This window comes from Hyperolius riggenbachi, chromosome 3, assembly GCF_040937935.1.
Source record: "Hyperolius riggenbachi isolate aHypRig1 chromosome 3, aHypRig1.pri, whole genome shotgun sequence".
NCBI classification, from domain to species: domain Eukaryota; kingdom Metazoa; phylum Chordata; class Amphibia; order Anura; family Hyperoliidae; genus Hyperolius; species Hyperolius riggenbachi.
The window spans coordinates 128,444,340-128,470,258 of NC_090648.1; the positions used below are offsets into that span (position 1 = coordinate 128,444,340).

At 43.7% G+C, this 25,919-nt stretch overlaps 1 protein-coding gene across 1 annotated transcript in view; it reads right to left on the reverse strand.

Moving 5' to 3' along the window:
- The window catches only part of TGFA (transforming growth factor alpha), a 103,173-nt gene that overhangs the window by 50,870 nt on the left and 26,384 nt on the right, over nt 1-25,919 (reverse strand). The window contains exon 2 of the mRNA XM_068274928.1: nt 13,126-13,179. Within this exon, the coding sequence (XP_068131029.1) occupies nt 13,126-13,179 (54 nt within the window). The remainder of the gene's footprint in view (nt 1-13,125; nt 13,180-25,919) is intronic.

Below are 25,919 nucleotides of genomic sequence, written 5' to 3' on the forward strand. Positions count from 1 at the left end.
GAACTATCCGCGTCTGCCGCTAGCTCCAGTGCAATCCACACACTGTATGTCACACACGTGCCCACGTATACGCCAGGCAACCACGTGGGGCGCGTGTAAGTGGACTGCAGCGGAGCCCGGAGCCAGCCACGGATGCGGACAGGTAAAGTTTAGTGCACCAGGCACATTAGTAAGGAAAGCATCGGGCCGGCAAGCCGATAGTTGAAGAATCACAAGGCCGATGTATGGGCAAGCAACAGATCTCTCTACAATCAGATGCGATCAGAGAGAGATCTGCCTCTTGATCGATCTGCCCATACATCGACTGATAGTATTACAGGCACAGCATCAGAGGATCAGCACGGAAGTCAGGCAACTGGCATTGTTTACTAGAGAATAAGGATGGTAGCCCCTTTATTCCTCTCCCTTCAAGTTCCCTTTTAATAGCTAAATATTTTATATTAGTGTGATAGACCAAAGTCTGAGTACATTAACTCAATGGCCCATATGCAATCAACTTTTTCTCCTGAGTTTTCTCCTACGAGATCATTTTTTATCTTCTATTTAAAATAACTTTTCAGCACTTTGCTACTGAAAAAGTACCCAAAAAGTACCCAAATAGAAGCACTATCCAAATTATTTTGAGTATTTCCTTGCTTGCTGGTAGTCCAAAAGGCATTTTATTGACAAGTTTGAAAAGATCACCTGGGAGAAAACGCTGCAGAAAATGTTAATTGCATATAGGCCAACGTGAGAAAGAGCAGCTTGCAAACCAAGCCACAGCAGCCAATCAGCAATGATCGATCAGAGATGAAAGGTGAATACTGATTGGTTAATATAGGTTGCTGTGTTGTAAGCATTACCATTTCTTTCCTCACTGCTATAGCATGACTTCATAGAAGTCTAAGGCTGGTTTCACACTGTGCGGCAGCCACGCCGCTAAAAACAGGTCTTTCGGGGAGTTTCAGGGAATATCGCGTTACTACTACAGGTCGCATCAGAAATGTTTTAAATATTCCTGCGTCGCCATAGACTAACTTAAAGGGACTCCGAGCACCTCTCATGGGCAAGCCTTTAAAGAGACTCTGTAACAACAAAAACCTCCCCTGGGGGGTACTCACCTCGGGTGGGGGAAGCCTCCGGATCCTAATGAGGCTTCCCACGCCGTCCTCTGTCCCACGGGGGTCTCGCCGCAGCCCTCCGAACAGCCGGCGACTGTGCCGACTGTCAGTTCAATATTTACCTTTGCTGGCTCCAGCGGGGGCGCTGTGGCGACTTTCGGCACGGAAATAGACGGAAATACCCGATCTCCGTCGGGTCCGCTCTACTGCGCAGGCGCCGGAAACTTGCGCCTGCGCAGTAGAGCAGACCCGACGGCGATCGGGTATTTCCGCCTACTTCGGCGCCGAGAGGCATCAGAGCGCCTGCGCAGGAGCCAGGAAGGTAAATATTGCGTCACCGCTGCACGGAGGGCTACAGCGAGACCCCCGAGGGACGCAGGACGGCGTGGGAAGCCTCATTAGGATCCTGAGGCTTCCCCCACCCGAGGTGAGTACCCCCCAGGGGCCGTTTTGTCGTTACAGTTCCTCTTTAAAGAGACACTGAAGCGAAAAAAAAAAAATATGATATAGTGAATTGGTTGTGTACTATGAATAATTTCTAGAAGATTAGCAGCAAAGAAAATATTCTCATACTTTTATTTTCAGGTATATAGTGTTTTTTCTAACATTGCATTATTCTATATGTGCAGATTACACAACACTCAGCATTCAAAATGATTCTTTCAGAGCAGTCTGTGAAGTAATGACCTCTCCTCTGGCAGAGAAAAAGTAAACAGTTCACTTACAGTTGAGATAATAAAAGTCAGATAACAGCCCTCTCCACGACTAACTTAGTCGGAGAGCTTAATGGCTTGTTTGCATAGAAATAACAACTGGAGTTTCTCAACTCTTCCTGTACTGGAAACAATTACACTGATGTATCTGATCTTAATGTTTTATTTCTTAGCTGTACTACACATACAAATCATAATATCATCTTTTTTTTTCGCTTCAGTGTCTCTTTAAGACAGACGACTTCCAACACTTCCTCTTCCTGCTTCATTCAGTGATGCACTTCTCTAACTGAGAAGACAGGGGTGACCTGGAAGTTATAACATAACCAAGGTGGCAGCTGCGATTTTTAAATTGAAATCGAACAAAAACTATTTGGTGTAGAATGGGGATTCAGGCTTTAAATGAAAGAGGAGAGCACAAGCTACAGAAATTTATGCATCATTAAATACTTTGCAGTATTGGTCAGAGTCTTAAAGAGACTCCGTAACAAAAATTGCATCCTGTTTTTTATCATCCTACAAGTTCCAAAAGCTATTCTAATGTGTTCTGGCTTACTGCAGCACGTTCTACTATCACCATCTCTGTAATAAATCAACTTATCTCTCTCTTGTCAGACTTGTCAGCCTGTGTCTGGAAGGCTGCCAAGTTCTTCAGTGTTGTGGTTCTGTGATGCATCTCCCCCCTTCAGGCCCCTCTCTGCACACTGCCTGTGTATTATTTAGATTAGGACAGCTTCTCTCTTCTCTTTTACAAGCTGGATAAATCCTCCTCTGAGCTGGCTGGGCTTTCACATACTGAGGAATTACATACAGGCAGAGCTGTCTGCATTCTGCAGGAAGAAACAGCCTGACACTTCAGTGGAAGATAGCTGCAGGGGGAAAGAAACACACAAATGATCTCTTGAGATTCAAAAGGAAGGGTGTATACACCCTGCTTGTGTATGAATGTATTTTCTATGCGTGGACATACTGTACATCAACCTACTTCCTGTTTTGGTGGCCATTTTGTTTGTTTATAAACAAACTTTTAAAAACTGTTTTTAACCACTTTTAATGCGGCGAGGAGCGGCGAAATTGTGACAGAGGGTAATAGGAGATGTCCCCTAACGCACTGGTATGTTTACTTTAGTGCGATTTTAACAATACAGATTCTCTTTAAAGGCATTCCCATTAGAGGCGTTCAGAGTCCCTATAACTTCCAGGCCGCCGCAACGTATTTTGGACCTGCATCCGGGATTTGGAAAAAACGTGACTTCCGTCGCGCCGCACCGTACCGCTTTCCTTTCCTGGCAGTGGGGTGCAGTAAAATACCGCCCCGCCGTGAAAGGGCCCTTAAGTTAGCCATACATCAGGCGATGATGGGCAGATTCAACCAAGAGACAAATCTCTTGCTGATGAAATCTGCAGCAGGCCGACTCCTGATCAATCTCATGCTGAAATCTCTAGGGAATCGGCTGAGTACGCCTTGTCCGCCGCCGTTCCCCTAGTCTATAAATCGGCATGTATGTGTATGTTTCTACATTACCTCCTGATGTCGCGGTGTCCGTCTGTCTTCCTAATCTGCCACTCTTCCATAAGCCCTATACACACGGTGTGTGATGTCACACACGGGCCGCATGCTATGTGCCAGCAGCGTGTATGGGGCTAATGAAAAAGCGGCAAATTCGGAGGACAGACAGGCACCACAACACAGGAAGGTAATGTATAAATGCTCACATACATGTACATTTATACACTGGCGGAACAACGTCAGGGGGATCCGTCGCGTACGTCCCGATGTTGCTCACCGTGCATATGATCGACCATGACGGCCCGACATCTTGCAGCATGCCTGATGATCCTAGGCCTGGAATGGTCACATTGTCGATCTGGCATGCAGTTGGCGGCACCGATTTTTATCTGATTCAATAATAATTCTCGAATCGCATGGTCGATCACTCGCCAAGTCACTAGATGCATGGGTACCTTAAATGACACAGGAGGTGGCAGGTGTAATCTGGTTGTAAAATGGGATATCACAGTAATAAGTAGTACAGGTTAGGCCAGAGATGGAGGATTGTGTATGAGCATTTATGGAGAACAACTGCAAAGTAAAATCAGCCAAATCCTGTGGTTCATGCTAACAGCTCTGTGCAGCGCAGGGAAATCCCCCCAGTCAACTACAAGCTTATGGCCCAGCCCAGCCTCTGTTAAATACTCAAGACATAATTTACCCTTAAAATACTAACCGCACTTCCTTCCCCAATCAGTTTAACCGCAGGATTATCAGGGATCAGTGAGATTGGAGGAGGGGGGCTCTGACAGACACATACTACAGGGGAAACTATAATTAGGATTAAGAAGATCATTCATTAGTAAGAGACAGTTCTTATAAGCAAAGAGGAAACTAACATTTCCTTATCTGGGACAAAAATAGGAATGCAATCACACTGTACTGATATTGCAACATGTGTGCAGCTAGAATTTCCACTATATTGTAGCTAGACGTTTCTGCTACACAACACAAAGCCAACTAGTTTTTTGGCTTCACTAATATTCTTTATTACAGACAATCCTGCTGGTCTCTGGCCGTCTCCAGTGTACAAAATGATCACTAAGATTCCACACTAACATTTTAAGGAAAACTGCAGGCCGCCATTAGGACCCTTTCACACATTGGGCTTGATTCACTAAACCGTGATAACGCAAATATCACACCTCATTAAAGATATCACACCTTATGAAAAGATATCACACCTTATCAAAGTTAACACGCCTTATCAGCGTATCATAGCGAGCGCTACCAACCTGCAGGGGCCCAGGGCAGGACGAGTGCCATTGCCAATTAGCAGGCATAAGTTCGTAACGCTCGCTATGCTACTCTGATAAGGCGTGCTAACTTTGATAACATGTGATATCTTTTCATAAGGTGTGATATCTTTTCATAAGGTGTGATATGATAAGGTGTGATATCTTTTCATAAGGTGTGATATGATAAGGTGTGATATATTTTCATAGGGGCCTTGATTCACTAACCAACACTAAGCTGGTTAGTGTGCTTTAAGACCTAGTGGGCGCAAACCACGGAGTTAAGGAGTTAATTGGTTTGTGCCCACACATCGCACATAGCCCAGGGCAGTGTGCGCGCAGCCAGTAATATTGCGCGGTGCGACGATAACGTCGCACCCGCTGCCCTGTAAAGGTTGCACTTGGTGCGCCAAAAACGGAGCATCGGGTGCCCCAAAGCGGCTCACTGATGCGCCATTTTGGGGGAACCCGATGCTCCATTTTCGTCACACCAAGTGCGACGTTTACAAGGCACCGCGCACTATTACCGGCTGCGCGGACACTGCACTTGGCTGTGCACGATGTAGCTTTGCGTGACTATTAGTGCACGCAAAGCTACATTTCAGGTACTATGTGGCTTTTCACTCCGGCGCTAATACTTAGCGCCAGTTAGTAAATCAAGCCCTAGGTGTGATATCTTTTCATAAGGTGTGATCTTTGATAAGGTGTGATATTTGAGTTATCACGGTTTAGTGACTCAAGCCCCAAGTCTGTTGAGTCACAATGTACAATATCATCACACAGAGTTTGTCGCAGTGCGGCAGGTTCCGATGCAGTAACAGGTACCATGTGCATTTACATTGGCAGTGAGGAATACTTTTAGGCTGCTTTCACATTAAGACGTTACAGGCGCACGTTAGTGCAGCCTGTAACGCAGCCCACCGCACAGTAATGAAAAATCAATGGGCTGTTCACAGTGCCCACGTTGCGTTACATTGTAACGCAGCACCTTTAACTAAAGTGCTGCATGTTGTGCGTTCTACGCGGCTAAGCCGCATTAGACTATTTGCACATTCTCAGTCATGTTGGGGGGGAGGGGAGAGCGGCCAGGCACATGGCTAATTAATATTCACTGCACTTTGTGACGTGCAGTGTTTACTTCCTGGAGCGGCCGCTCTGTGCGGCGATTGGCTGGCGGGACCACGTGATGCTGCATGCGTCCAAGAGTACGCATCACGGACGCCAGAGTGAGCTGCACAACGCGGCTCGCTCTGACGTCCACATCAAACACCACCAGGTGTTGCCGTTATGCAACCATAACGTCCCCTAAAACGCAACGTCCTGGTGTGTAAGTAGCCTAATTGTACTGTATGCCTTACTGTATGATCGCACTGGAGCAGTAACTGACTGAGTGTGAAAGGGCCCTTAGTTACACTGTGTTACCTTTTTGCTTTTTTTAAATGTATCTGTAAGGATTCATATTATTATTATTAGGCATTTAAATAACACTAATGTCTTCTGCACTTTATGTAATACATTGAAAATTCATGCTACTTTCTGTCCCTCGTAGCTCTCGCATCAGGTAAATGCAAAGCGTAAGCTCTGCGGACTCTACAGAAGTCTGACTGCTTTTGTAGCATGCTTGCTTCAGGTGTGTGATTCAGACTACTAATGCCAGAAAGATCAGCAGGACTGCCAGGTAACTGGTATTGTTTAAAGGGAAATAAATATGCCAACCTCCATAAACCTCTCACTTCAGGTATTCTTTAAAAGACCACAATCACAAAAAATGTTTTTAAAATACATGTGTACAAATACTGTAGATATAAAAAATACACTTGTCCAAGAGTACGCGGCAATATAAATTACTTTTTCTATGGGAGAGTCTCAGTATTTCCTTTCTCCTTCAGAAAAGCACTTCCTGGAAAGGATCTATACAAAGACGCTGGTCAGCCTCCTTACTCATTTGCACATTATCTTGTCTGCTTGTCTGAGCAACTGCCGTTCAGTAAGTGCTTTTGAAAATAAAGAAAACCCTGAAAATCCCCCAAAAGGATATAGACTAGTCGATAACCTGTCAGATTTTTACTACCTACTGTAAGTGACAGCCACAAGGGAAAAAAGTAATTATAGTGCATTTTGCTCTGAGACAAATGTACGTCTTATATGTACACATATATTTTACATTTTACAACTTTTCGAGACAGTGGTCCTTTAACTTGACTGCTGTTCTGTCTGCATCATGTTAGACGATGTCCTGCAGCAAACACATATTGTGTAGCGGTAATACGTTGTACAAGTATATGGGGCACAGTGGGGTGGTGGATAGCACTCTTGCCTTGAAGCACTGGGTCTTCATTTTAAAACCCACCCAGAACACTATCTTCATGGGGTTAGTATGTTCTACCTGTTTCTATGTGGGTTTCCTCCAGGCACGCGGGTCTCCTCCCACATTCCAAATATGACTATGCTAGGGATTCGATTATGAGAACCTCTGAGGGACAGTTAGTGACATGACTATGTACTCTGTATAGCCCTGCGGAAGATGTCAGCACTGTATAAATACTAAATCATAATATTAATGGTTTTAAAGCCCAATCTACACGATACGATTCTTTGTACGATTCAATTACGATTCTATTTACGATTCGATTAAATCCGACATGTCTGATTGGTATTCGATTCGATGCAATTCGATTAGCCATTGTTTTGCAATTGCAAATCGAACTGAATCGAATCGAATCCCGATCGGACATGTCAGATTTAATCAAATCGTAAATCGAATCGTAATTGAATCGTACAAAGAATCGTATCGTGTAGATTGGGTAGACCCACAACTTGCAACAGGTTAGCCATGGGAGCTACCATATTTCTGCTCTACAGATTATCTCATTAGAAAATAACATAAAATATTTTGTAGGTTAAGTCAACAAACATTCAGACTATAAATCTGGAGCTGGCAGGTTAAAGATTGATTGTCTGTATAAATCTCTTCTCTGTGCTGTCAGAAACACTGCAGATAAACAGTTCTTGCTTCATACATTGCACTTGGCATTTACAAAATCACAGTGACACCCCAGGCTAAGAATTGTTGTCTTTCTAATAAAGATGACATTCACATTTTAAAGGGAAAAGGAATGGTGTTATCTGAAGCGCTGTTGTAAAGCTTTAGGAATAAAATCACCTTCTTGTTTGTTTGTTTGTTTGTTCTTGGTGTCAGGTCCACTTTGTATAAATACTGCAGGAAGCCACACAGTCCTGATGGATAAGCGGTGCCATGTGCTGCAGTCAAATCAGGTAAAAAGGGAGCAGGAGCCCTTATGCCATAGGCTCCTATCATAAAAGCCGGGCACATGGCAGCGGCCAATATCGGGCGCCAAAATTTTCAGTTTTTGCAGCAAATTGCGGCTTTTATAATGTGTCGCCTGCTATGGAATGCCGCAATTTGCAAATCCCCGGCACCTGCGATTCTATTGTGTGCCTACGGAGCGGAAATTTACAGTGCTTGCTGGTAATCAGGCGCACGGAGTACCTTGCAGGGAATCCGTGCGCCCAAATGTAACTTCTTTGCCACATATTGTGGCTTTGCGTTGGGGTGGTTGTTTAAGGTCTAGGAGGGGGTTAGGTACCACTAGGAAGGGAGGGGTAGGACTGGGAGGGGGGTCTCAAGGTAGCCATACACTGGTCGATTTGCCATCAGATCGACCAACAGATAGATCCCTCTCTGATCGAATCTGATCAGAGAGGGATCGTATGGCTGCCTTTACTGCAACCAATTGTGAATCGATTTCAGAATGAAATGATCACAATCTGTGGTGGTGGTGGTGCTGTCGCTGCCCCCCCCCGCCCGCATACACTACCTGCTCCGCCGGCGCGACTCCGCCGGTCTCCGCTGTCTTCTTCTCCACGCTGGTCTCCGGGTCCGGCAGGCTTCACTTCTTCCTGTCTGGGGGAAGTTTAAACAGTAGAGCGCCCTCTACTGTTTAAACTTCCTGCCGGACCCGGAGACCAGCGCGGAGAAGACAGCGGAGACCGGGGGAGTCGCGCCGGCGAAGCCAGTAATTTATTGCAGCTGTATTGCGTCGGTCGTCGGGGATTCGAACGCTGCTATCGATGCACTCCCGACCCGCTGACGATCGAGAATAATCTTCCGCACGGACGGATCGACGGGAACGATTGATTTCGGATGGAAATCGATCATTCTGTCAGTGTTTGCGCAACGATTTCACAGCAGATTCGATTACAGTGATCGAATTTGCTGTATATCGGCGGCAAAATCGTTAGGTGTATGGGCCCCTTTAGTGTTAGGCATCACTGGGGGTACAACTGAGAGGGGTCTTAGGCTTAGGAATGACCGGGAGGGATGTCCCCTATGGCACCACCAAGGGAGTCTCAAGGTTAGGCACCACCGGGAGGGTGGGGAGGGGGGGGGGGGTTTGGTGTCGTAGGGGGAGGGGGGTTCTTAGGGATAGGCACCACCAGGGGGAGTCTTAGGGTTAGGCATCAGTAGAGGGAGGGTTGTGTGTGAGGAGAGTAGGGTTAGGTTTAGTCATAGAAAAATATCTGTAAAACGTTCCAATATTTTACTATCACAATACAGCAGTAGAATATTGCTAATTTTAGCAATATTCTAGCGGCAATCCCATGCGCCCTTTTTTCCAGGCGCCTTTGTTTCAGGTGTGCGCTATATTGTGCTATAGTAACGTCTCACAGTATTTAGTGTGTTGCACTGTGCTATTGTAACATGTCACAGAATTTAGCCAAGATTTTCTCCATTTACACAATGGGATCAGTCTGTTCCTCAGAGCTAGTAAATCAGTAAGGCACTGCATTGTTACAATTTACTTTCCAGCTTGGAGGAACCCAAAGTGACAAGAATAGGGAACGTTTCATAAAATCCTTCGCCTGGGGAAGGGCTGGATCCAGCTACTCAAACAACGTGTGAACAAACTCACATGACAGAGGGCCTTTCAAGTGAGCTGCCATTGTTTGCTTTGGGAATTCACAAGTGATAATCTGCTGCTACATTCATCCTGGATAAAGGGGACGCTGTATTATTGCACTGATGGACATGTAAACTGAACACTTATCAAGCAGTTACCTTGGGGTTAACTGCAAATCTGCTATGCAGCCACCGCCATTCAGCTGTCATTTAATCGCTGTATAATGCAATGATGGTGTTTGTAAATGCACTGGAAGTGGTGTGATTACTGTGCAGTTGGAGGATCCTGCATGTAACACCAGGAAGGCGACTCGATCAGATGTACATGTATTACTTTTCTCATGAATTGCACCACAACCAGTCCCCAAAGCCTACAGCTGTATGGCAGTTCTCGAGCAATGTGTCCATACAGCACTCATTCTCTGCAGTCGCGCTCTGGGGCAGTCATGTCCAAAGTCCATCCCGAGTGCAAAGTGCGGCCCATCGAGCCGTTTCTGGTGGCTCCCAAAGCAGTCACCACTGTGCCAGCAGCAGTAACAGCCACTGATTAGCAGCTGCCACTGTGCCAGCAGTAGTAACAGCCACTGAGTAGCAGCTGCCACTGTGCCAGCAGTAGTAACAGCCACTGATTAGCAGCTGCCACTGTGCCAGCAGTAGTAACAGCCACTGAGTAGCAGCTGCCACTGTGCCAGCAGCAGTAACAGCCACTGATTAGCAGCTGCCACTGTGCCAGCAGCAGTGACAGCCACTGATTAAAAACTGCCACTATACCAGCAGCAGTAACAGCCACTGATTAGCAGCTGCCACTGTGCCAGCAGCAGTGACAGCCACTGATTACCAGCTGCCACTGTGCCAGTAGCAGTAACAGCCACTGATTAGCAGCTGCCACTGTGCCTCCAGCAGTAACAGACACTGATTAGTTGCTTCCACTGCCAGCAGCAGTAATATACACTGATTAGCAGCTGCCACTGTGCCACCAGCAGTAACAGCCACTGATTATCAGCTGCCACTGTAGCACTCCCCACTGTTTGTGGGTTATTTCCTGTGGAAATGTTTTATTTGACAAATAAAACATTTCCACAGGCACAGTGTACCTAACTGCAATCAGCAAAATGGTGTTTAATTTCGCCCCATAACACTTTCAAGAAAGGTGATATGGCCCTTGACCTATAAAGTTTGGACACCCTGCCCTAAGGCTTGAGCTTGATCGTTATGGGCCATACTAATAGTATGTATGTAATCCAAAGGTGCAAGGAATCCTCAATTCACATTGGAGCATCAATCAGATCTGAATTGGCACATTGTAACAATCGCCTTTGCTGAGAATCTAGCATGTGTACTGCAGCTCCTGATGTCCCCACCAGTGATCAGCCTAATGGATCGATTCAGCCGTGCGCTGGCCAGGATCACTGTTTCACCCCGCCTGCCGCATAACGTCACTCGTACACTGCTTTGTCGGCTCCCTCCATAGCAACAACATGCAGGCCTTAACCATGCAATGCCGTCTAAGGGATCGAGACTTACACATATCAGGGAAACACTAATCATAGTCCCTAATCATAGCTACAAAACAAAGGAACAATACAGGATAAATAGGGACGTAAGCTCTGTCCCCAGGTTAGAGCAACCCCCCTTTAAAGAGACATGTCAAAAACATAGTCCATGTGTACAAGCCTTCTAAGTGAAACAATGAGGTTCAATGCATGAAATCCAGGAGTTATTTAAAATAATTTCTGGGCACATGAGCACTGCAATTACTTCAATAGCAACAACTATCATAAAAGCATAAGCACAACACTGCTAATGCATGTTTCTAATTAGCAACATTATTGCTTTTTGGACATCTAGAGTTTGGTATAAAAAAGTGCAAACCTAAATTATATAAACATTGTGTTATGGAAATACATGCATCATTTTGCATTTTAAAATACAAATACATGTAAACATTGACAAGATAATGATGTGACTTTTCTGATATACGGTACATTATATGATATACTGCCAAAATATACTTGTACTACATTTAGCAATGAACAGCAATAAGAATGCATCATAATAACATTATAAGCAATGAATGAAATATCTGCTGCAGGTTTGTGGGCTTATTGCCCTGGTGAAAAGGATGACACAATGGTCACATGATTGGAAATGGCTTTTATATCTGTTGTTGTACTAGGATAGCATTGTGCCTGGTACACACCATTCAATTTCCCATCAGACAGACAAGTCAAATCGATTATTTCAATCAGGTATGATCTGATCGTTTTTCTGATCTATTTTCTGACCACTTCTATACAAAATCGATCAGAAAGACAATTGGAAATCAGATCGGACCTGTTGGAAATAATCAATTCGACTTGTCTATCTGATGGGAAATTACAGGCATTCGTTTTTCACCTGAAATATTCTTTCCATTGTTCCTCCAGCCCTCTCTACCTAACCTCAACCCTGTGAACTTCTCTCCCTGCTTGTCCTCATGACGTGTCTAGTAACACAGTGTATGTGAATGTATAACATGCGTGTAAGGTATGCACTTCATGCATTTTTCTGGGCAGCTGTACGAAAGTAAGATGTACTCTATGACTAAGATGTACTCTGGGAGAAACAGAACTGAGGAGTTTAATTGGGGCCGAGGGGAAGGGGGGGTGAGGGGGGGGTTTAATGCCATTAACTTGGGGGTGATAGACAGACAGGTGGGGGGCACTGCCAGTTTAGGTGGGGAAACAGCTTTAGAGCGATCTTAAAGGGAACCTGTACTGAGTAAAATTATTTAAAATAAACACATGAGGTAACTTCAAATGAACATTACATAGTTACCTTGCCATCAGTTCCTCTCAGAAGCTCACCATTTTCTTCTGACAATGATCCCTTCCAGTTCTGACAACATTTTGTCAGAACTGAAATATATCAGTGGCTGTCAGTAAAATATCAGTTGCTGTCAGTTATAGCTGAGAGGAAAACTGATGTACCAGGTATTGTCCATGTTTCCCTATGGCTCAAGTGGGCGATGTTACAGTTTAACAGTGTGCTGACCAGAAAGCTGTTATGGTGTAATGGCCGTTTTCAAAATGGAGGACGGAGAATTCCCTTGAACACTGTGGACGAACAGGACACGGGAGAGGAGAAAGAGATTAAGGAGTATACTACACGGGAGGTACGTATGGCCTGTGTAAGTTTATTTTGACTTTTAATTTTCAGTTCAGGTTTTCTTTAAATGTTACTTGTTAGAACACACTCAGTGTTCACCGCTATGCTTACATATAGAGATAAAAAGGAAGAGCTGCATGTATCACTCTATAGATTACGTGCATTGCAGTGTTTTTAGTAGGTTTGCTTTATTTGTGCCTAGCACTAACTTGAATTACAAATGTACCATATTTTTCACATCACCCATGCACCAAAAAGAGGCACCAGATTTAGAATATTTTTTCCTGGTTTTAGTATTCTAAACCTAAATGTGTCCTATGGCCAGGAGTGTCTTATGATGTGAAAAATGCGGCAGATACATACATAGATACCATAAGCAGGCCAGGATACAAAGAGGTCACTCTGTGCAAAGAAGAATATAAATGCAATAGGGAGGTGGACCAGTAAGTGTACATACCACTCAACACAGCTGTGGTGTTCTCCAGTGCATGGCAGGCAGCAAAAAGAAACCCTAGAAACACAAAACAAATAAAAAAATACATTAAATCAAGCTTCATCTATTTCTGCATTTCTATCCAGCCAATATTTTACACAGCACTTTACCAATAGAGATTATAGAAATTTCCAAACTCCAGAGAGGCTCCCTGGTGAGATTCAAACCACTTGTTATAAGGGGGGAGTGCCAACCACTTAGCCAAAATGTTGTCGCTGCTTTGATGGACTTTATCCACCTGTCTATATACATTCACAGCTGACCTTCAGTCTTACTACATGTTATCAATGAATATACAGTAGTCATATTTGCTAGGATGATGACACTTTGAGTAAGCTGGAAAAACGTGACTTGCCTTCTATCTGGATCAGGATACAGAGGGACAAGGGCATCGACTGGATAGACACATCTTTTTGAACCTGTGCAGGTGCCAGTGACATTTACACGCTTAAATCTAATTTACTGTTAAACCCATAACAACCAATCAGATGGCCTATTTCTGATCCTCCAGAGTAGGTTCAGTAGCGATTCACTGATTGGCTGTCGGGAGTATCTGCCCGTCATGGGTCCTTGCTTTGTTTAATGGAATACAGTCCTATAGATACAGCTTCTGCTTCCATTCATTCACCACTGTTAATAAAGTAAACAGTGTTTCCCTCTGTGGTTATTAGTCATCAGGAAATGCTTATTTGCATTGGTGTCACAGGCAGACAGCACTGCTGTGCAGTTTGTTATTGCCAATCAAGCATCATCTCACTGGGAGCGCTCATGTGTATGACACTAGCGGCACTGTCCCTGCATGTGTATGCCGTGCCTCATTTATACGGAAGACTCTGCAACCACATGCCCAATACATTCTTCATTTAGGGCCTGTTTCCACTACACGCAGAATGGATGCAGAAAAACTGACTCCAATGAAAGCCTATGGGAAAATCTGGATCAGAAAAATCGCGTTTAGTGGAAACAGGCCCATAGACATTAATTGGAGTCAGTTTTTCTGCATCCATTCTGCATCCAATCTGCTTGTAGTGGAAACAGGCCCTAAGTCAACTCTCCCAGTGCTGCAGACAACCCTAAGGGCAAGAGCACACTTGCATGCTTCTGTGTATTTTTCAGTAACACTTCAATGCTGAAAAGTGCACAGAAGTGCACAAGCATGCTCAGGCCCCAAAGAAACTACCGTATGTGATCCCTCTTCTTAATTTGCTTTATATTAGGTAGCAAAAATTTGCAACACTTAACTGGGTCACATCCCAGGAAAAACAACACATACAGTATATAAGTAGATAAATACTTACTTACATAACATATGTATTGTACTGTCTCCATTTTGATTTCAATGAATATTACATAGTAAATAAAGAGAAAACTCTTCAATGCTGAACTGTTTCCATCTTTACTGCCTCTGAATGAAGCTAATCCTGATGTCATTTCCTCCCTTACTCTTTTTTTCTCCTTGAAACTGCACTGTCATATCTAGCTTGTTTTGTAAACACACGTGAACACAGCATAGATCATATTTCAGCAGCTTCTGCAAAGGGGTGAGATATATTTCTCTTCTCAGTCTCATGTCAAACTGAACTGCCCACAGCCAATCAGTGAGGAGCAAGAATGTGGGAGGGGAGATAACAAGATTCCCTCTCTCCGGCAATGTACAAAAAGGAGCCAGACTGACTGAGATAAGAGTCATTAGAGCAGAAACATTTTTGATTATATTGGAAAGCCTGCACACTGTTCCTTTTTTTCTTTCTCTGTCTGAAAGAGTTAAATATCAGGTATGTAAGTGGCTGACTCAGTCCTGACTCAGACAGGAAGTGGCTACAGTGTGACCCTCACTGATAAGAAATTCCAACTATAAAACACTTTCCTAGCAGAACATGGCTTCTGAGACCAAGAAATAGATAGAAAGGGGAATTTCTTATCAGTGAGGGTCACATTGTAGTCACTTCCTGTCTGAGTCAGGACTGAATCAGCCACTTACATACCTCATATTTAACTCTTTCAGACAGAGAAAGGAAAAAAGGAACACAGCATAGTTAATTGTGTGCTAGGCACTGTACATACACATGTCTATCTCATTATGTCACATTTCAGCGCTGCGTAATATGTTGGCGCTTTATAAATACAATAAATAATAATAATAATAATAATTTCAGTTCGGGTATCCTTTAAATGGAATTTGATTTTGTGGTTGACCACCCGCTTTAAGGTTAGGTGTCGGGAAGGGGTTATGAGTATCTGTTAGGGTTAGTTGACTGACTGGAGGGAGTGACGAAAAACACTGTGACATATCTGAAATAGCAGAGTATTTGTATCAGCCTTGCCAATGCTTTGCTTATCATGAGCACCCAAACCAACTGTGCCAGGATCAATACATATCCCAGGAAGAATTAGTAAGTCAGACCCAATAGTTCTCATACGCCTAAGTATCCCAAGACTGAACAGTACAGAGTGGTGCCGAAAAACTAACTTGGATTTACTAAAAATGGTCTTATATTGGGAAAAAGATCGCAAGCCCTGCTCGGACCAACAGTCTGTATTAATTCTGACTTGTTCTGAGTTCACTGCAGAAAAGTTCACTGAAGAGGCATTTGCAGCTGCATAACTGCTATTTCATTCATTCTTTGGTAATTCTCACTGTGATCTGATATAACACAGGTGAAAGTTGAAAACCTCTGCCACCTAATAGAATGCTAAACACAGATATGGTAGATTGCTGAATCACATAGGCTCTGCAGAATCTTAGTAAAGGTGGCCATACAAGCATTGATTCTTGCAGAGTGAGGACAAAATCCATACAAGATCCCTATGATCGAATCCATCGATCCTAAATCTATTTGAGGCAAAAATCGATCAAAATTACGATCGGACTGGAAGGTAAATTTTGGTCAACTGTACACGGCGGTAGATGGTCTATAGCGTTGCACTGTAATGAGCAGTGCAGAGCTGTAACTCAATATACTGTGTGCAGTGTATGGGGATTTGATTCCTCTCTGATCAAATACAGATCATAAAGGGATTGATCTGTTTGCCACATTGGGCAGAAATCTATGCATGTATGACCACCTCAACCTTTCATTACATAGAGATGCCCCAGGACTGTAGCATAACTTTTATTTTAGTTTTAAATAGAGTAGAAAACATGTACAACCCCTTTAACCACATCATGACAAAGGACGTATATACGTCCAGTGTATTTGTGGCCAATGCACCACCAGTTTGCTACTAAATGTGGCACATGTGATATAATTTTAACCGTGACGACTTGTAGAATATATTTTAGTGTGTCTTACAGCTTGGACCCAGGTCACACAAAAAATAGGTAGGGACAAACTCAATCAAAACATAAAAAGTAATTTTCAAATTTATGATCAAACTTGGGAAAGTTGTAGAAAAACTACAAGAGACATATGTGGTAACATTTTAACCGTGATAAGTAGTAGAATAGAGTTTAGAGAGTTTTAGGGTTGAGGCCCATGTCTTGTTTATTCTTTTTAGTCACAAACTGAATCAAAAGCAATTACATTTTTGTATATTCTGTACCAAAATAAAAGACTTATAAAATGATAACAAAGTTACAGAATATAAAAGAAAAAACATATATTGTTACCTTAGGAAATTGGCTTTTTAAATATGTATGCCATGTAGTGTACAATGAGAAAGCAAAAAACAAAAAACAGAAAAAAATACCTTTATTTCCAAATACAATAATGTCGCCATACATTGTACTAGGAACAAAATCTAAATGTTGTAATAACCAGGATGGATAAGCAAATAAAATTTGTGGGTTTAACTTATAGTTAGCACTGTTTATTGTAAAGCTATACTGGATGTAATTGGAGAAATAGTGTTTTTTTTTCTATTTTTTTCCCTTATTTTCCCTTTAAAATGCATAGAAAATAAGGTAATTACTAAACAAAATTATCACATGCTAAAAGCCTAATTTGTCCTGAAAAAAAAAACAATATATAGATAATGTAGGTGTGATAAGTAGTAATAAAGTTATTGGTGGTGAATGAATGGGAGCAGCGCTTATATGTGACAATTGCTCTCGTCCTGAAGTGGTTAAAGAGGAAAACAAAGAAAACCCTAAGAATACCCCATGAGGAGATGGACTGGACCAAAACCTGTCGGTTCTGTCAGATTTTAACTGCCTACTTTTTTTGCGATAGTGACCCTTTAACCCTCTGGGCGATAATCCCGAGCTGAGCTCGGGGTAAACCGCCGCAGAGGATTTATCAGGCCCTAGTGGGCCGATTTGCATAATTTTTTTTTTGTTGCACGCAGCTAGCACTTTGCTAGTTGCGTGTATATAACGATCGCCACCGTTCCGCGCTGATGCGCCGCTACCCGCCGCGCCGCACCCCAGACCCCGTGTGCAGCCTGGCCAATCAGTGCCAGGCAGCGCTGAGGTGTGGATCGGGACTCCTTCTGACGTCACGGCGTCGTTGACGTCGATGACGTCACCCCGATCGTCGCCGTGGCGACGGGGGAAGCCAAACAGGAAATCTCGTTCTGAACGGGATTTACTGTTTGCTCTGATCGCCGGAGGTGATCGGAGGGGGTGGGGGGATGCCGCTGCCCAGTGGCTATCATGTAGCTAGTGCTAGGCTAGCTACATGATTAAAAAAAAAAGTGCTGCGCCGCCCCCTAGCGATATTATTGTATCGCCCAGGAGGTTAAGGTTTTTCTAGCTGTCAATGTCTTCATTACAGAGAACTGTTTTCAGCTCCTGTCAAGATTGAAACAGGATGAATGCCTTTAACTTAACCTATACACACACACACACACACACACACACTTCAGCTACCCCACATAAGGATGGGATTGTATTTACCGTATGTCAAGTTGAGGAGCTCAAAATGTATTTCTGGGGCCCATGAAATCTAGCTCCGCCTCTGTCTGCTATAATATTAATAGATAGGATGCCTCCTCAGCACAGGAAGTCAGGTGAGGACAACAGAAGTGACATTTGTGAATGTTCTGTTTGTAGACACCCAGACATTAAACGGCAGCACTTTGATCCGGCTCCAAGTCATTCATTTAATTGTTTCCCCTTAAGGAGGAGAAAATTCCCAGCTAGAAATGTAATCACATTTTCAACGCTGGATTTAACCCTTTCACCCTGTCAAAACTGGCATGGCTGTTTCAGGACCTTATATATATAAATATCATGGGAAAGTCCATTACTGAACAGATTCTTCTGATTATATATTATTTTAAGCAAGAAGTTTTAAATCAGGATGATACCATTTATTGGCTAACTACAAATGAATAAGAATAAACAAGCTTTCGGCCTTGCAGCCTTCGTCAGGTTTATATCCTGTTAGTTTGCAAGCTGGTGGTACAGACAGCTTATATACATGCAACATCAAAAGGAAAACCAGATATTTTTTTCAAGCATAAATACATCATTAAGATGCCTTAATACAAACAGACCATCTAAATGGGGTAAGATAAGGATCCTTGTTTACTTTATTGCTCACAGACCTGTTATTAGGATTGACCCAGAGGTATCGTAAATTCTTAGTTCACAAGTTCAGCTAGGGTGGCTGAGACAGTTCATATCTCATCAATCTCATACCAATATAGAAAGTTGTTGTCCTTATTCAGACCCTTCTGCACAGCTTTGAAACAATTTATAAATTTTGTTTCTGCTATTAATCGGTCATTTGACGTTTTGAAGCCGCCCTTCAGGGCAGTGACACGAAGATCATCCATGCTGTGTCCGTTGGACCGAAAGTGTGTAGCAACTGGGAGTCCAGATTTGGTATCATTAATAGTGTGCCGGTGTCCATTCATACGTTTGCGCAGAGTTTGTCCAGTTTCTCCCACGTACATAACATTGGGGCATTTAGCACACATGATCAGATATACCAGATTGGTGGACCCACAAGAAAATTTACCTTGTACTCTGTACTCCTGTTGTGAACCTGGTATCGTTACCCTGTCAGTGGAGTAAATGTGTCTGCAGGTCCCACATATTTTTTGTCGGCAGGGTGATGTTCCGTTTTGTTGAGGCCTATTCAAAGAGCTCCTGACAATCATCTGTTTTAGATTGTGTGGTTGCCGATATGACAAGAGTGGAGGTTTAGGGAATATCGTTCTCAGTCTGTGATCCTTGTGTAAAATGGGATGAAGTTCCTTAGCAATCCTCCTTAAGATTTCCAGGTGTGGGTTGTAGGTGACAACCAAAGGGACACGTTCCTCTTTCTGGTTTTGCTTATATTTCAGGAGTTCAGTCCTGGGGATGTTGCTGGCTTTCCTGATTTGGGCCTCAGCCATGGGAGGACTGTAACCTTGTTTAATGAAAGTGTTCTTAAGGTGATCCAGGTGCTTGTCTCTGTCCATCCTGTCAGAACAAATCAGGTTGTACCTTATAGCTTGGCTGTAAATTATAGAGTTCTTAATGTGCTTGGGATGAAAACTGTCATATCTTAGGTATGTGGGACGGTCTGTAGGTTTGCGATACACAGAGGTTTGTATGTTGTTACCCCTGATGTATATGGTGGTGTCCAGAAAGTTAATCTCTGTGTGAGAGTAGGTAAGTTTCAGTTTGATTGTAGGATGGAAGGCATTGAAGTTCCTGTGGAACTGGAGAAGATCATCCTCACTTGCAGACCAGATGATTAAAATATCATCAATGAAGCGGAAGTAGGCCAAGGGTTTTATGCCACATGCATTGAGGTATTCCTCTTCGATTTTGGCCATGAATAGATTTGCATACTGTGGAGCGAATCGCGAACCCATTGCCACGCCCATCTGCTGTAAATAGAGGTCCTGTCCAAAAGTGAAATAATTATGAGTGAGAATGAATTTGATCAGTCCAGTAATAGGCTTTACAGGTATGCCCTGACCCTGAAGATATTTACGGCAGGCCGCAATACCATCATCATGGGGAATGTTCGTGTACAGGGACTCCACGTCCATCGTGGCCAGTATGGTTCCCTCAGGTACTGGGCCGATGGCTGACAGTTTGTTCAGGAGGTGGGTGGTATCCTGTAAGTAGCTGGGTCTTTTACAGACAAGAGGTTTCAAAATGTTTTCCAGCCACCCTGAGATGTTCTCTGTAAGAGTTCCGCTCCCTGAGATTATGGGCCTGCCAGGGTTTCCCTCTTTGTGGATCTTGGGAAGCATGTAAAAGCAGGCTGTTCTAGGCTCTTCAGGGATAAGGGTCCTTACATGTAGTCTGATGTTTGCAGGCAATCTGTTAACCATCCTATTAAGTGCCATCCTGTAGCCTTTTGTGGGGTCCCCCTGTAATTTGGCATAGTGAGCGGTGTTGGATAATTGTCTTTGTGCCTCCTGGATGTAGTCACTGGTGTTCATTATGACTATGGCACCACCTTTATCCGCTGGTTTAATAATAATGTCCTTATTCTCCTTAAGGGATCTGATGGCCTGTCGCTCCTGTGGTGTTACGTTCTGGGCCAGTGTCTTTCTTTTACTCAGGATCCTGTCAGAGATTCTGCGTCTGAATTTGTTTATGTATTTATCCAGGGCCGGGTTTTGTTGGTCTGTTTGTATTAAGGCATCTTAATGATGTATTTATGCTTGAAAAAAATATCTGGTTTTCCTTTTGATGTTGCATGTATATAAGCTGTCTGTACCACCAGCTTGCAAACTAACAGGATATAAACCTGACGAAGGCTGCAAGGCCGAAAGCTTGTTTATTCTTATTCATTTGTAGTTAGCCAATAAATGGTATCATCCTGATTTAAAACTTCTTGCTTTTACTGATGGCTAACACGGTACAATACCCTACTGCTATATTATTTTAGGATCAGCAGTAAGAACAGGCATTGCAAAAAAACAAAACAAAAAAAACATGAAGTTTTATTTACAAAACTTTTCTTGTAGATGATCTCACCTTATATATGTTTTCCCCTCAATAGCAGGGATGTCAAACTCAAATACAAAATGGGCCAAAATTAAATAAAGTTACCTGGTTTATAATAGCCCCTTCCTTCCCCTATACCAGTGATCTGCAAACTTGGCTCTCCAGCTGTTAAGGGACTACAAGTCCAACAATGCATTGCAGGAGTCTGACAGCCACAGTCATGATTCATAAAGGCAAATGCATTGTGGGGCTTGTAGTTCCCTACCAGCTGCAGAGCCAAGTTTGCAGATCACTGCCCTATACGTCTCCCCGGTGTCGAATGGCCCTTGAAAACCAAAGGGCTGTTTCCAACCGATGTGATTTTTTGGGTACTGTATATTTGTGGAAAAAAAGCTGCCTCATCCATTCATGAATATGGCACCACTATGGAGACTGCATGTGTTAAATCGCATACAAAAGCATGTGTTTTCCTAAAACAAACGAAAAATCCCATCTGGACCTATTGGAAATTCAACCTTGGGAAAAAACGATTTATTGGCTAAGTTTGATACCTTCTTGGATTTCTATTTTTGCCTTAGCAATAGCTTACAGAACCATAGTCAGCTACAGACAGTGAATCACTGCTTGTCAGCTGCTCTGCTGCACTCACTGGACGGGAGGCACTCGGTATGGGCTGTTGGGAGACACATTCGCTTCATGAAGGCACACTGAAGGGTAGCTGCAGCAGCACTTAGACGCAACATGAGGTGTTTCTTTGTTGCCAGGAAACCACACCACGCTGACACAGGCGGGGTTACAAACACTGCCATGCGGCTGCAGCTGGAAGCCGGAAATCGACAGCCAATCAAAGGCTAAATTGTGTGCTGAGCCTGCAGTTCAGCCATCTCTGTGAAAAGGGCCTTACTCAGTTTGGATAACTTATGTACTAAGAGAGACAGCGGGTGACAGTATAAGCATAATACCATCCATCCCTACTGGGAAGGAAGCACGCTTTACATATGTAATAACCAAACAGCAACCAAACAGCGTACAGAAAAGTGTTGGACTGACTGTTGATTTTCAAGCAGTTGAAAACTTCCCCAACTTGGTTGAACATTACACATGATCTCCCTCTGTGTACATGCCGAAGAATGTGTTCATTTTTTCGTCCAGGTAAAAGCAGTTCCATGCAGCGATCATTTTTCTTCTACCGTCTCCTCTAGCTAATTACACCACCATTGGCAGCCAAGCCAAACAAGGAGAGGAGAAAGGTCCTGCTTTACTTATGCTCCATGTAACTGCTGCACAAGTCGCTTGGGGCTTTAGGTCTTGGCCTTTGAAGTGGTTTTCCTTGGCCGGTGCCAGGTTACAGAGCAATGTATTTTCTAGACAGAGACCGGTATATTTAAAGGCTAACTCTAGCCAATTTTTTTTAGTTTGTTTATAACAGAAAAGACTTAGAGCCTCTGTCACAATTTTATTGCTGAGAATTCCCCTCACTTCCTAATCCTGTGAAACCATGGACTGGAGTGATAATCTTGAGAGAACAAGTCAGCAACGGGGGGATAGCGAGAAAAGCCTGACAGTGGTTCAATCTTATTCACTATCTATCAAGGAATAACTTTTTTCTCATTGCTGAGTGTCACAGCTACACCTGTTAGGGTCATCTCACACTCTTGACAGTCCATGTTGGAGCTGACAGTGTACTTCATGTGCTGTACCTATTCTGGAATTATTGTGCAGGTTGTTAATGTCCGATGTGATACTGCAACTGAGAAACCTGTATCCAGTGTATATGAACTTTGTGAACAGGATAATAGGAAAGCTACATGTCCACTGGTCTGCTGTCATCCAATCTGTGAAACACGACAGAAGATGACCTAGAGGGATAGGGAATGGGGTGGGAACTCTGGCTAAAGGTGGCCACACACGATACAATAAAATGATCCGATTTTACAGTAATTCGATAAAAACGATCGTATCTCCCGAAAAAATCGAAAGCTTTTTTTTCATTCGACTGAAAAATCCGATCGGATTTCCCGTTTTCTTCGATTTTAATCGATCCGGACTGCCCGATATTTTTCTTCAATCTTTCTAAAGATTGTATGGTGTGTGTTGGATTGTCAATTTATTAATATACACACCCTAGCAATTTTGTTAGCGTTTCCAATCATTTTTATCATAATTGGGGGAAAAATTGAACATAGGTGTGTGGTACATTGGTCATATTTTTGAAATGTTACAATCAGTCAGAAAAATTAATTGCAATTCTTAAATTGAACAGATATTTAAAAAATTGTATGGTGTGTGGCCACCTTGCGGAATAGGTTCTAATCTTTCTCTATCGCATCCAAACCTAAAAGCTTTGACTAGAGACTCACATTAATGCGCAGCTCCAAGTTGCCTGAAGGCCACATAGCATTATTTTATGGTGGTACAAAGCTAGTGGTGCAATAGATTTCTCCTGAAGTCTAACTGAGCTTGAGTGTGCAATGTGATAAAGGAGGAATGATCATGAGCTGATTAATCAGATGACATATTGGGGCCATTATCGACCTGTGTAAAGCTACCTTTACCGTTTGGTTTTCTGGGGGTGTTTGGTGCTCCTTAAGGGGGGTCGGGGGAAAATGAGTTAAACTTACCAGGGGCTTCTAATGGTCCCCTGCAGACATCCTGTGCCCGCGCAGCCACTCACCGATGCCCTGACTCCACCTCTGGTTCACCTCTGGAATTTCAGACTTTAAAGTCGGAAAACCACTGTGCCTGCGTTGCCGTGTCCTTGCTCCTGCTAATGTCATCAGGAGCATACTGCGCAGGCCTAGACCATACTGGGCCTGCACAGTATGCTCCTGGTGACATCAGCGGGATCGAGGACATAGCAACGCTGGCGCAGTGGTTTTCAGACTTTAAAGTCTGAAATTCCAGAAGTGAACCAGAGGTGGAGTCAGGGCATCGGTGAGCGGCTGCGCGGGCACAGGATGTCTGCGGGGGACCATTAGAAGCCCTGGGCAAGTTCAACTCATTTTCCCCAGACCCCCTACAGTATCCTTTTAAAGTAAACCCGAAGTGAAAATTTTGAAGAAAAGTTAGATACTTGCCCTAGTAGAGGGAAGCCGCTCGATGGTTTGGAGGCCTCCTCAATGCACTACAACTCCCCTGATTCAGCGCTAGGACCCTCTAAGCAAATGCGACAAAAACTTGTTGGATTTGCTCTGGTGGCTGTGCATCCCGCGATGTACAAGCGCGGCTGCAATGTTTCTGCTCGAGTCCTGTCTGCACCTGCATAGTAGCATGGAGCAACTCGTGCATGGCTTTTTCTCTGTGCACAAGTGGCTCTGTGGTACTGCACTGGGGCAGGCAGGACTGGTGCAAGCGCAGTGTGGCCACGCTTGTACATGGAGGGGAGAACGGCCATGAATTAGAAGAGTGAGCAGCAGTGAGATCCAGGACGACTTATGAAGCCTCTCGATCATCCAGAGTCCTCTCTCTGCGTACAGGCTGTTTTGTGACCCGTCACTTTGGAGCAGGGTCACCCTGCTGCCGCTGAATTCCTGGGCGGGGCTACTATGGCCATGCAGCAGTGTCATTTGGGTGCTGCTGCTTACTTCTTCCTCCAAGTTGCCACGACTTAGAGGGAGAAGTAATCAGTGGTGGCCATAGACATAATAACATTATGTCTATGGCGGCGCTCAGGTCAGGCGCAGCTCGGGGAAGAACGCAGTTTGAATTGACCTGCCTCGTTCTCTCTACCTTGGTAAGCATTCAAGTTTTCCCCATCTCACAAGTTGATGATAAAGGGAACTTGAACTGAGTACAATTATTTAAAATAAACACATGCTGTAGCTGCAAATGAATATTACATACTTACCTCATTGTCGGTTCCTCTCAGAAGCTCACTATTTTCTTCTTACAGAGATCCCATCAAGTTCTGACAATATTTTGTCAGAACTGAAATATACTAGTTGCTGTCAATTATATATCAGCTGCTGTCAGTTACAACTGAATGTGCAAGGTAATGTCCATGTTTCCCTATGGCTCAAGTGGGTGATATTACAGTTTAACAGTGTGCTGTCCAGGAAGCTGTCATGGAGTAATGGTTATTTTCAAAATGGAGGACAGAGAATTCCATCGATCACAGTGGACAAACAGAACGCAGGAGAGGAGAAAGAGATTGATTAGTAGACTACATGGGAGGCAAGTGTCAGGAACCGGCCCGCGGCATGCCTGCGTATACGGTTCCCGACTGCGGGTTTGACCAGATTGAGAGGGGAAGCAGCCTTAGTCAAGCTAAAACAAGGCTGGGACCCCTCAGAACACCTCTCACTGCCACCACTAGCGGTTCGCTAGACACTTCCACTCTGCTGTCGAGTCCTCAGCGCGCACTCCGCGTTTTCGTATTTGGGTCAGCTTTGCGCTTAGGCCAAATACGGGAACGCCACGCACCCACACACACACACAGTTGCAATCTTACACTGTCGTGAAGCAAAGACCCACTAACAGTCGTTCCGAACGATACTGTTAGCTACTCTGCTGTCGCTACTCGCACTGGCGTTGTTCGTACGTTGGGTCAGCTGCGCGCTTAGGCCAACGTATGACAAACGCCCCCACACACAATGCAATTACAATTTCATACGGTAGTGTTGCTCAAGCATACAATTAGGCATGAACTTATACACGGTTACACTTCAGTCTCTTCTAGGCTATGAGTGTTAGTTTAGTACGGCAGAAGTCAAACTTATTAAATAATAATTTAATATTCTAGAAAAACATAGAACAATGCAGAACTTAATATATACAAAAAGATTACAAAAAACAAAGTAAAAATGTTACAAGATAAAAGTTACAAAAATAAGAGGTTACAAAGATAACACACACGGATATTTGCGTAAAAATAAACGGGGGAAAAAAGAACGTTACCAGCTTAGGTTAGAACGTTGTT